The following is a 12,767-nucleotide window of genomic DNA, read 5'->3' as shown; positions in this document are numbered from 1 at the left end:
CAGGAATGACAAGGTTTTGTGAGGAACCTTCTGATTATAAGTCTCTCATTAGACAAGAATGTACTTGGTCACCAAGACATTTATAAACCCGTTCTGTGGCCATGGTTTCCACAGGGCACAGCAAGAAGTGGGTGTGCAGTTAAGATCCCACCTACCCTTTGGCTGCCTGGTCTGTTTAGATTGTATGCTCTCTAGGGCAGGAACTGACTCTTGCTATGTATATGTACAGGGTTCAATGGGGCTCTGATCCCTGCTGGGGCCTGGAGGTGGTAATGGAAGAGTCACAAGCTCCAATCACAAAATATCTTCCTAGGCACTGTATTATCTGAGCTTGCACCTCAATAAAATGGCACAGATACAAAGAACTACAGCAAGGGTCATCACAGAGTCAACATTTGCCAACAATTACCACAGCTATCTCCAATTGTAAGTACTGGAGAAAGATTTTGGTTATCTTAGATACAAGCATGCTATCATCACTAGCAAATGCTGGCTTTTTGACAGCGACCACCATAAGCAAGACAGATGAATGCTGACTTCTGCTCCATTACAGAAATGGCTGGGGAGTAGGGGAAAATACATCTGTGATGTTGCACTCCATATGATTATATGAAAATATGCTAATGAGTGTGAATATAATGTAACTGAAATATGCTTCATGCAAAAGGTATCATTACAAATCTATAATCTACCGAGTGTGGTCATCCTGTTTGTATAAATGTATCATTCTTGTATCTGAAACTAGAAATATAAACTATAACTCTAAGGTCCTATTGTAATAATGCAAAGTGTGGGCCATTAATGGTGGTTTGGAATCTTGATGGCTCCCATCAACTAGGACAATTGGTTGTAAATGGCTCTGCTTACTTGCAAGTCTTCCTGTGAGTCATGCCAGGAAGAATGAAGGCTTCTGGTACTGAAATCCATCTTAAACCTGGTGCTTTTCCATTTAGAAGGAGGGGTGGAGACCCAGAGAAGGGCCATCCCCTAGACATTGTGGTGCCCTACGCAGCCCTCCCATGAGGGGGGGAGATGTTTGGCCCCAGGCCTCCGTGGGGGCTGTGCCCAAGGTCTGTGCTGGGCAGGAGCAGGCTTGGAGGGCAGGGGGGAACCTCCCTCCCAGCATGAGCTGGAGCAGGCTGGGGTCAGGTCACTCCACTTCCCGCCACCTGGTGAGTGCAGGGTGTGCCTGACCCCTGCTGCAATCCCCCGGGGCCGTAGCTCAGGGGAAGGGGTGGAGTGGGGGCGGAGCTGGGGCAGAGCAGTGGTGGGAAGAGGCGAGGCGGGGCGGGGGCAGAGCAGGTGCTATGGGGAAGGGGTGGAGTGGGCACGTGGCAGGAGTGGGGGCATCTTTCCTGGCTGGCTACTAGAGCAGCACGCAGCTGCGTAGGGCACCAGGAAATTTGGGGCAATTTGATGCCCCAAATTTCCTAGTGCCCTACACAGCTACATAGTTTGCGTATGGGTAAGGGCAGACAATTTGAGTTTACCCTGTATAAGCTTTATACAGAGTAAAACAGATTCATTTGGGGTTTGGATCCCACTGGGAGGTGGGTGTCTGGGTCCTAGAGACAGGAGCACTTCTTAAGCTGTTTTCAGTTAAGTCTGCGGTTTTGGGGCACGTGGTTCAGACCCTGGGTCTGTGCTGGAGCAGACTGGCATGTCTGGCTCAACAAGGCTGGGTTCTGAAGGTCCAAATTGGCAGAGAAAATGGGCTCAGAGGTAATCTCAGCACATCAGATGACAGTCCCAAGGGGGTTTCTGTGATTGAACCCGTCACAATGTCTATCAGAGGAAAGGACACAAGCAGTGGGGAAAAAATACTTCCTCCCCACCCGCACGGGGATGATGGCCAGTGTTCACCGCTGCTTCCTCCCTTCACCGTTCATCCAACCACAAAACTCGCTAGCCCACACTCCATATCTGGGCACTCTGCATCTTTGTCCCGGCTGCCCACATCGCCAGCAGACCAACTGTCCTGGGCAAGGAGGGGCCCCCTTAATCTCCTCCTTTCTTTTCTCAGGGTTTCTTCCCCAGTCTAGGTCCTGGCCTGTTCAACCCTCCTTTCAAGGAACATCTGCCTCTGCATATTCCTTGGTCAATTTGACAGCAGCCTCTACCATATTTGGCTGATGCCACTGGACCCAGACTCACATGTTTTCTGGGAGGCCCTTCACAAATTGTTCCAGAAGCACCCTGTCCATCATTTCTCCCACCATCTGGGTGTCCGGTCTCAACCACCACATGGCCCAGTCTGTGAGCTTCCGGGCAAAAGCTCAGAGCTGCAAACCCCCTGTCCACCGGGCCGTCCGAAACTTCTGTCTGTACTTTTTCCACGGACAGTCCCATCCGGTCTAGGATGGCCGCCTTCACCGCGTCGTAATCTTTGGCCTGTTCATTACTTAAGGCCATCTAGGCAGCCTGCGCCTCACTGGCCAGATAGGGGGCCAGTCTTAGGACCCAGGTTGCCTTGTCCTATCGGGCACTCATGGCCACCCGCTCAAACGTACACAGGAAGGGTCGTTTGCGGGGGCCATCTTACAGAGCCCCAATCCTGGTGCATGGCTGCCATCACCTCCAGGGGGACTGACCCATTGGTGCAGGAGCTGCTGCTGTACACTGGCCTACTCCCGGATGAAATCCTGGTGGTTCTTCTGTTGTTCGGCCTGCAAGGCAAGTAGGACCTGCAGCTCTACGTGGTGGGACTGCTGGAAGGCCTGCAGGGTTTTCTGCAGCTCTTCTTGCTGTTGAGCTAGCCACCACACGGTTCCCTCCATCCTTGGGTAGCCATGCACTGGCAGTGGTTTTGGATACCGGATGAGCCCCCACGTGTAATGGGGTGCACGCTGTGCCCTTCTGTTTCAGCCCTTCTCCCCCTCTTCTCAGAGACTCAGGGAAACTTCAGGCTAGTGCAACACCTGCGCTCTTTATTTGTGATCAAGTCCCCACCACTAGTTTCCACCTATATACAGGCTTTTTACAACAGCTTGGCCTACCACAAGGCTGGCCAGCAACAGAATAGGAGACTCCCACCTCCCTCTGAGCCTGACATTCCCTGCCCGCCCCTGCCCATCCCATTTGCTCTCCACTTCCTTCCAGCCTTATAGCTCCTGCTAACAAGGCTGGCAGGTATGGTCTGTTACCAGGCAAGCATTAAGTTATCTACCCAGCCCCAGTCCAATCCCCGTGATTGGGGCCGGGGTGGCAGGAGCTGATTAAGGCCTTTCTAGCAACACTCTGCCACACCTAGCCATTAGGCATTGGGCTGAGCCTGACAGTTCCTTTCACACAGGCCACTGCACAGCATTGTGGAGGGGGTGGCCTCCACCAACCTGGGCTAGATCTTGAGCCAGCGTCCTAGGGCTCAGAAGCTCCAAATCCTCACTACCAATCTCCTGAGTATCCCTGTTATGCTATACAAAGCACACGAGATTTTTTTACAGGGGAGAAGGCAAAATGCCGCATTTATTGAGAATATAGCAGTTAGCATATGCTTTTCAGTCACACACACATGCACACAGTACTGCCAGTCGATGTTTATAGTTACCAGTCCAGAGTCTGGATTAATCTAGTGGCCAGCCAGATTGGTCACAGTGGGGAGCCGGGCTCTGTAGGTCGTGATCCAATGCTGCTGGAGTAGTGGCAAGATGAACCCAAAGTCCCATGGCAAAGCACCCTATTCTTATAGTCTTTTTTGTTGTTGAAGTTTATGGATTTTGCTGTGTCAGTCTGTGACTGGTTACTCCTTAATCGGTGTTATCGTCTGATGTTAACATTCCAAAGCACCTCCGAGAAAGCCATTCTGTCCTTTTGATTTAATTAATTGTTTTGTCTTTAGGGGTGCCAGCCTCCACCTCAGGGTCATCAATCTGCCTTCCCTCAGTCATGGATGCGCATTGATGGTTTTTTGGTGTCAATAAGTCTGTTAAATTTCTTCACTCCTCCTCCCTTGACCATCTGGCTCCGACAATGGCTGTCGAGGTTCCTTCCCCACTCTGAACTCTAGGGTACAGCTGTGGGGACCTGCATGAAAACCCCCTAAGCTTACTTTTACCAGCTTAGGTTAAAACTTCCCCAGGGTACAAACTATTTTACCTTTTGCCCTTGGACTTTCGCTGCCACCACCAAACGTCTAACTGGGTTTCTGGGAAAAAGTTGTTTGGAAACGTCTTTCCTCCCAAAATCCTCCCAACCCTTGCACCCCACTTCCTGGGGAAGGTTTGGTAAAAATCCTCACTAATTTGCATAGGTGACCACAGACCCAAACCCTTGGATCTTAAGAACAATGAAAAAGCATTCAGTTTCTGAACAGAAGAATTTTAATAGAAGTAAAAAGAATCACCTCTGTAAAATCAGGATGGTAAATACCTTACAGGGTAATTTGATTCAAAACATAGAGAATCCCTCTAGGCAAAACCTTAAGTTACAAAAAGACACAAAGACAGGAATATCCATTCCTTTCAGCACAGCTTATTTTCTCAGCCATTTAAAGGAATCAGAATCTAACGCATATCTAGCTAGATTACTTACTAAGTTCTAAGACTCCATTCCTGTTCTGTCCCCAGCAAAAGCATCACCCAGACAGACCCAGACCCTTTGTTTCTCCCCTCTCCCCCCCAGCTTTGAAAGTATCTTGTCTCCTCATTGGTCATTGTGGTCAGGTGCCAGCAAGGCTACCCTAGCTTCTTAACCCTTTACAGGTGAAAGGGTTTTTCCTCTGGCCAGGAGGGATTTTAAAGGTGTTTACCCTTCCCTTTATATTTATGACACGCCCCCCAAATCACAGATAGGATGAAACGCTGGGTGGGATTTCTTCCTGGAGCTCTAGGAAAAAACAGAGTTAATAAGATACATGCACCTCTATATATACTACCAAGTAAGTATATAAAGACTAACAATATTTTCCACATCTCAAGGACAATTTTAACCATTTGATTCTGGGAAACTTTCACGGGAGAGTGCATCAGCCACTTTGTTAGAAGCTCCTGAGATGTGTTGGATGTCAAAACCACCGACTAAGTTTTTTGCTATTTCCCGTGGCGGTATGAAGCTACCGTAGCGCAGCATGGTAGGTTTGCAGGTGGAAACGCCGTCCCCAAACATATAGGCGTAGCTTTTCCAGAGCGTAGACAATGGCGTAACATTCTTTTTCACTGACTGACCAGTTGCTTTCCCTCTCAGACAGCTTCTTGCTGAGAAACACTACAGGGTGGAATTCTTGATCCGGTCCTTCCTGCATTAAAACTGCTCCCACACCACGCTCGGACGCATCTGTGGTTACTAGGAACACTTTGTCAAAGTCTGGGGCCCTTAGTACAGGGTCAGACATGAGTGTCGCTTTAAGCTGGTTAAAGGCCTTCTGACGTTCTTCGGTCCACTGAACAGCATTTGGCTGTTTCTTTTTGGTTAGGTCTGTCAGTGGGGCGGCAATTTGGCTGTATTGCGGTACAAATCATCTGTAATAACCGGCCAAGCCTAAGAAGGATTGAACCTGTTTCTTTGACTTTGGGACAGGACACTTTTGGATAGCATCCACTTTGTTCTGTAGGGGGTTGATAGTTCCTTGACCCACCTGGTGTCCAAGGTAAGTCACTCTGTTTAGGCCTATTTGACACTTCTTAGCTTTAACAGTTAGTCCTGCCTCCCTTATGCGCTCAAAGACTTCCTGTAGATGTTCCAGGTGTTCTGCCCAGGAATCCGAAAATATGGCCACATCATCAAGGTAGGCGACTGCATATTCTCCTAATCCCGCTAGGAGACCATCTACTAGTCTTTGGAAGGTGGCGGGAGCATTCCGCAGCCCGAAAGGGAGTACATTAAATTCATACAGCCCAACATGGGTGGTGAAGGCTGACCTTTCCTTGGCGGATTCATCTAGCGGTACTTGCCAGTACCCCTTGGTTAAGTCCAAGGTAGAGATGAACTGGACCCGTCCCAGTTTCTCTAATAGTTCATCTGTGCGTGGCATTGGATAGCTGTCTGGGCGAGTTACAGCATTTAGTTTACGGTAGTCCACGCAAAAACGTATCTCCCCATCTGGTTTGGGAACTAGAACCACTGGAGATGCCCATGCACTGTCAGAGAGGCGGATTACACCCATCTGTAACATATCCTGCATCTCCCGTTCTACAGCAGTTTTAGCTTGAGGAGACACCCGGTAAGGTTGGACTTTAATTGGGTGTACATTACCTGTGTCAATGGAGTGGTATGCCCGTTCAGTCAGTCCTGGGGTGGCTGAGAACGTCGGCGCGTAGCTAGTGCACAGCTCCTTGATCTGCTGTCGCTGCATACACCCAAGGGTCATGGAGAGGTTCACCTCTTCCATGCCATCAGCACTTTTCCCTTCGTAGTAGACACCTTCAGGCCACTCAGCATCATCTCCTCCCTGGGCTGTAAACTGACAAACCTTTAATTCTCTGGAATAAAAGGGCTTTAGAGAATTAATATGGTACACCTTAGGCTTTCGGTTGGAGGTGGGGAATGCTATGAGATAATTAACAGCTCCCAGGCGCTCCTGGACCGTGAATGGCCCTTCCCATGATGCTTCCATTTTATGGGCCTGGAGCGCCTTTAAGACCATGACCTGGTCCCCTACTTCGAAGGAACGCTCTCTGGCATGTTTATCATACCAGGCTTTTTGCTCTTTTTGAGCATCCTGTAGGTTTTCTTTAGCAAGGGCTAGAGCGGTTCAGAGGGTGTTTTGTAGGTTGGTTACAAAGTCCAGAATGTTAGTTCCTGGAGAAGGTGTAAATCCCTCCCATTGCTGCTTCACCAACTGTAATGGCCCCTTAACCTCATGGCCATATACAAGTTCAAATGGTGAAAACCCTAAACTGGCATGTGGTACAGCTCTGTAGGCAAAGAGCAACTGCTGTAACACTAGGTCCCAATCATTGGAGTGCTCATTTACGAATTTGCGTATCATAGCCCCCAAAGTTCCATTAAACTTCTCCACCATGCCATTTGTTTGATTGTGGTAAGGAGTGGCAACCAAGTGATTTACCCCATGAGCTTCCCAAAGGCTTTCCATAGTTCCTGCCAGGAAATTAGTTCCTGCATCTGTGAGGATGTCGGAGGACCATCCTACCCTGGCAAAAATGTCTGCTAGTGCCTGACACACACTTTTAGCCCTGGTGTTGCTTAGAGCTACTGCTTCCGGCCATTGGGTGGCAAAATCCATGAAAGTCAGTATGTACTGCTTTCCTCTCGGTGTCTTTTTTGGAAAAGGACCCAGAATATCCACAGCTACTCGCTGAAATGGAACTTCAATGATGGGGAGTGGCTGGAGAGGGGCTTTGACCTGGTCTTGGGGTTTTCCCACTCTTTGGCATACTTCACAAGACCGGACATAGGTAGAAACATCCTTGTCCATTCCCTCCCAGTGGAATGACCTCCCCAACCAGTCTTTGGTCCTGTTCACCCCAGCATGGCCACTAGGATGATCGTGGGCTAAGCTCAAGAGCTTGACCCGGTACTTAGTTGGAACTACCAACTGTCTCTGAGGATGCCAGTCTTCCTGGTGACCACCAGAAAGAGTTTCCTTGTATAAAAGTCCTCTTTCTACAACAAACCTGGATTGATTAGAAGAGCTGAGAGGCGGTGGGTTGCTCTATGCCGCCGTCCAAGCTCTCTGGAGGCTTTCATCTACTTCCTGTTCGGTCTGGAACTGTTCCCTTGATGCTGGAGACATCAGTTCCTCATTGGATTGTGGACCTATGCTTGGTCCCTCTGGAAGCGATGTAGGGGATGGGGCTGTTTCCGTTCACTGTGAACCGCTCTCCACTGATGCATTATGTTGGGGTTCAGGCTCCGGTTGAGCCTCTTGTGTAGGGTTATCGGCTGCTGCTGGTTCAGGTTTGGTGGGGCCCTCTGGTGTTGGGGTTGCAAGTACTGGATTCAGTGCTGGCAATGGGTCTGGTGCTGGTTGTTCCGCCAGTTCTGGTTCTGGGACTGGCTCTGTCTGGGTCTCTGGGGCTGGATCCACTACTGCTGTTACAGACATTGGCCTGGGGTCTGGGTCCATCACCTCTGACCGGGTCCTGGTTGAAGTTTCCGGAACAGAGCTAGGCATGACGGCTTGTTTAGCCTGGCTGCGGGTGACCATTCCCACCCTCTTGGCTCACTTCACATGATTGGCCAAGTCTTCCCCCAACAGCATGGGGATGGGATAATCATCATAGACTGCAAAAGTCCATGTTCCTGACCAGCCCTTGTACTGGACAGGCAACTTGGCTGCCGGCAAATTAAAAGAGTTTGACCTGAAGGGTTGAATCATCACTTGGATCTCTGGGGTCCACTAAGGAAGCATGGATAGCTGACACTTGTGCTCCAGTGTCCCTCCATGCGGTAACCTTCTTTCTGCCCACACTCACAGTTTCCCTCCGCTCCAAGGGTATCTGGGAAGTATCTGGGCCTGAGGACCTCTGGTGTGATTCCGGTGCAATGAACTGTAATCTGTTGGGGTTCTTGGGGCAGTTGCATGCCCTTTACATGCCCCATCTCGTTGCATTTAAAACATCGTCCAACTGACGGATCACTGGGGCGAGGTGGGTTGCTGGAGAACAGTGTGGCGGGACGATAAGGTGTCTGGAGGGTTCCTTGGGTGGTAGTTGGGGCCTTGGGTGGCCCCCGGTAGTAGTAGGTGGTCTGAGGTTGTCCCTTCTGGTATCCACTCCAACTGCGACCAGTTTTTTCTTTTCTGCCACCTCCACCCATTTGGCTCCAATCTCCCCCGCCTCGATTACAGTTTTGGGCTTCCCATCTAGGATGTATCTTTCTATTTCCTCAGGAACATCCTCTAAGAACTGCTCCATTTGCATTAGGAAGGGCAAATCTTCTGGAGATTTAACACTTGCTCCTGATATCCAGGCATCCCAATCTTTCACAATGTGGTAGGCATGTCGGGTAAATGACACATCTGGTTTCCACCTTAGGGCTCTGAATCGCTGACTGGAGTGCTTGGGTGTTAGCCCCATTCTGACTCTCACCTTGGTTTTAAACAGTTCATACTGGTTCATTTGTTCCTTAGGCATTTCAGCCACCACCTCAGCTAAGGGTCCACTGAGCTGCGGCCTCAGCTCTACCATGTATTGGTCTGTAGAGATGCTGTACCCAAAGCAGGCCCTTTTGAAGTTTTCTAAGAAACAGGTATCATCGCCTGCCTTGTAGGTGGGGAAATTTCTGGGATGGGAAGTGGTACCTGGAGAAGGATTGCTAGGGTTTGTTGGTGTATTCTGCTGAGCCTTTGCCTTCTCCATCTCCAGTGCATGCTTCCTCTCTTTTTTCCTTCTCCTCCTCCACATGCTTCCTCTCTTTTTCCTTTGCCTCCATTTCTTTTTCCTTTGCCTCCATAGCTCTCCTGTGAGCAGCCTCTTGGTGTTTTTCTGCCTCCACAGCTCTCCTGTGAGCAGCCTCTTGGTGTTGTTCTGCCTCTTTCGCTGCCTCCATTTCTTTGTCCTTTGCCTCCATTTCTCTCCTGTGGGCAGCTTCTAGGGCTTTTTCTGCCTCTTTCGCTGCCTCCAGTCTGGCTAACTCCAATTTGTGTTGTGTCTTGGTTTCTGTCATCTTTACCTCTCTGTTTTTAACTAACTTTACACCCGAGAGTTAGAAATAAAACAAACAAACAGAAATTTGGCTTGTAAAATTTTGCTGTGCTGTAATATGATACCTATATTCTCTGATAGTGATTCTCAGCCTACAGAAAAATAAAAAAAAACAAAAAAAAACAACCCACCACCACCACCACCAACAAAAATTTAAAAAAAACCCCAAAACCCTAACACCTTTGTCTCCAGGCAAATAGGCAGAAAACCCCTCTAGTTGCTCTTAGGTAAAAAAAAAAAATCTTCTTCAGGTCTGTGAAGACTGGTGAATTTCTCTGCAGGAGGTTAACTACCCTGCCTTTAGGTAGAGAAAACTCCAGCTCACCAAAGACAATTCCCTTTTGTCTCTGCTCTGGCCCCAAAGTAGAAAAAAACCCCACACCTCTAACTGCTTTAAGCCCAGAACCTGCTTTTCAGCAGCCCAAAGGAAAAGAAAATTTCCTTTTTAAGATCTGTGCTCCTTGTTCAAAAAATCAAAATCCTAAAAAACCAAAAACTAACACCTTTGTCTCCAGGCAAATAGGCAGAAAACCCCTCTAGTTGCTCTTAGGTAAAAACAACTTCAGGTCTGTGAAGACTTGTGAATTTCCCTGCAGGAGGTTAACTACCCTGCCTTTAGGTAGAGAAAACTCCAGTTCACAAAAGACAATTCCCTTTTGTCTCTGCTCTGGCCCCAAAGTCTGTGCTTCTGGTTCAAAAAATCTCAAATTGATCTCAAAATGATTTCAAGTTAATCCCACCGCTCTGCCACCATGTCAAGGTTCCTTCCCCACTCTGAACTCTAGGGTACAGATGTGGGGACCTGCACGAAAACCTCCTTAGCTTACTTTTACCAGCTTAGGTTAAAACTTCCCCAAGGTACAAACTATTTTACCTTTTGCCCTTGGACTTTTGCTGCCACCACCAAACATCTAACCGGGTTCCTAAAAAAACGTAGTTTGGAAACGTCTTTCCCCCCAAAATCCTCCCAACCCTTGCACCCCACTTCCTGGGGAAGGTTTGGTAAAAATCCTCACTAATTTGCATAGGTGACCACAGTCCCAAACCCTTGGATCTTAAGAACAATGAAAAAGCATTCAGTTTCTGAACAGAAGAATTTTAATAGAAGTAAAAAGAATCACCTCTGTAAAATCAGGATGGTAAATACCTTACAGGGTAATTAGATTCAAAACATAGAGAATCCCTCTAGGCAAAACCTTAAGTTACAAAAAGACACAAAGACAGGAATATCCATTCCTTTCAGCACAGCTTATTTCCTCAGCCATTTAAAGAAATCATAATCTAACGCACATCTAGCTAGATTACTTACTAAGTTCTAAGTCTCCATTCCTGTTTTGTCCCCGGCAAAAGCATCACCCAGACAGATCCAGACCCTTTGTTCCCCCCCCCCCCCCCCAGCTTTGAAAGTATCTTGTCTCCTCATTGGTCATTGTGGTCAGATGCCAGCAAGGTTATCCTAGCTTCTTGACCCTTTACAGGTGAAAGAGTTTTTCCTCTGGCCAGGAAGGATTTTAAAGGTGTTTACTGTTCCCTTTATATTTATGACAATGGCCTTCACAACTTATCTTTTTCTGATGCATGCATTCCTCATTCACACAAACAGTCTTTTTACAGAGACCTTTGAGAATACAAACAGCAGTATTTTGTATAGAGCGAAGAGACATTGTAAATTAAACCTTGCTAAATTTTATAACCAAAACAATTCACATTGAGGCCCAGGCCTTCAACGTTCTTCTAATCTACTTAACATAGACACAATACAGGATCTTGTCTCTTACTAACTAAACCCTACAACAAAAAACTAAAAGGGCCAATTTGTAAAGGGTATGGGAAACAGAATCCCATAGTCCCAGAGGGTCATTCCTTTCTGCTATTCAAAAAGTGTGACTGGCAGGATAAAATCAAATTAAACATTTATTCTCATAGTACAATTATAAAATCCTGCTCCGACATATCCCCCTTTTGACCCTTCAAGAACAATTTTTGAGTGGATCATATTTTATATAATTGTTTTATAGCCACATATTGAGAGGCAATTTGAGCTTGCGGTTGCAATTTAACAAACATTTTTTTTATTTAGCAACACATACATAACATTTTAATTAGGCAAATGCAGGATAATACCAGTACAATTAGCAATGGATGAAGCATGATTGATAGTATGCCTTTAGAGGTGGGAGACCAAACCATAAAAACATCATACCAGTGATATGCAGTAAGCTCCCTTTTAGCATTAGCAATTTTAATTACATTTTTATTTGTATGTGTTATTTGGAGAACTTGCTTTTTTGCATATTTTTGTGTTTTTTTTTAAAAACTGCATTACTTTGGCTTTTAAAAGCAGATGACATGGAGAAATTAACCAAGGGGGCAATCACGGTACTTTGGGCTTTTTTTTAGCTTAGGAAGGTAATAAGTGTGGTTCTTAGTGTATAAAATGCTTGCATTGCATCTACACTTATTTACCGGTGGCTGGCTAATGCTGTCATTCTCCCAAAATATTATTTCCCAGGATACAACACATACACATTGTCCATTATATACCACATGGGTTATATTTTTTAGTTTATTTTAGACACATGTGCCTAGTGATGTGTCCCTACTGCATGGTTCTATGGTGGCAGGCAGGGAGAGGTATACCCATTTGCGAGGGTCCCACTCTGTACACTTTGTGTGTTTAATAATATTTTCTTTTTTTCCAGCCCACTGCCCCATAATGCAAGGTAACCAGAAAGATCCCATGGCCATTTTCAGTAGTGGACTGACTTTTTATAGCTTCGCCTCCACAGATTGTTGATGGGCAATTTTAACAATCATTTTTTCTAGTAACAATTCAGGCTTAACCTTACTGGAGACGTACTGTATTTATTTATGTTTATATGTATTAAATAAAGATTTCCGTTGTTCTTTTAAAAGGTGTTCCAGTACTTTTAACATTTTTTGATATTACCCAGAACATTTCATGTTCGAGTGATGCTAAACTGAGAATCTGCATTTCAGTACATCCCATGGCTAAGGCAGTTTTATTTTGCAATTTTAGCTGTTTCTGTGATGTTCATAAGGTGAACCCTAAGTCCCACTTCCCCATCCCAGGCATAAATACTGTACTGGTATTTCCTAGTGGCCTCAGAATTCGATTTGTATTCTTATTGTACGATTTTAGAA

At 46.7% G+C, this 12,767-nt stretch overlaps 1 protein-coding gene across 5 annotated transcripts in view; it reads left to right on the top strand.

Annotated features, from left to right (window-relative positions):
- Positions 1–12,517, top strand: part of SPSB3 (splA/ryanodine receptor domain and SOCS box containing 3) — a 36,550-nt gene extending 24,033 nt beyond the window's left edge. For 4 of the 5 annotated variants that reach the window (XM_037909892.2, XM_037909895.1, XM_037909893.2 and 1 more), the window contains exon 8: positions 230–779. In XM_037909892.2, the coding sequence (XP_037765820.1) occupies positions 230–329 (100 nt within the window). In that variant the 3' untranslated portion in view covers positions 330–779. Of the gene's footprint in view, positions 1–229; positions 780–12,304 lie in introns of those variants that run through there. The other variant, XM_037909894.2, reaches the window with a different exon arrangement.
- The last annotated feature ends 250 nt before the right edge of the window (positions 12,518–12,767 follow it).

This window comes from Chelonia mydas, chromosome 10 (genome assembly GCF_015237465.2).
Source record: "Chelonia mydas isolate rCheMyd1 chromosome 10, rCheMyd1.pri.v2, whole genome shotgun sequence".
NCBI classification, from domain to species: Eukaryota; Metazoa; Chordata; order Testudines; family Cheloniidae; genus Chelonia; species Chelonia mydas.
This window is presented reverse-complemented; position numbering and strand designations above follow the sequence as displayed.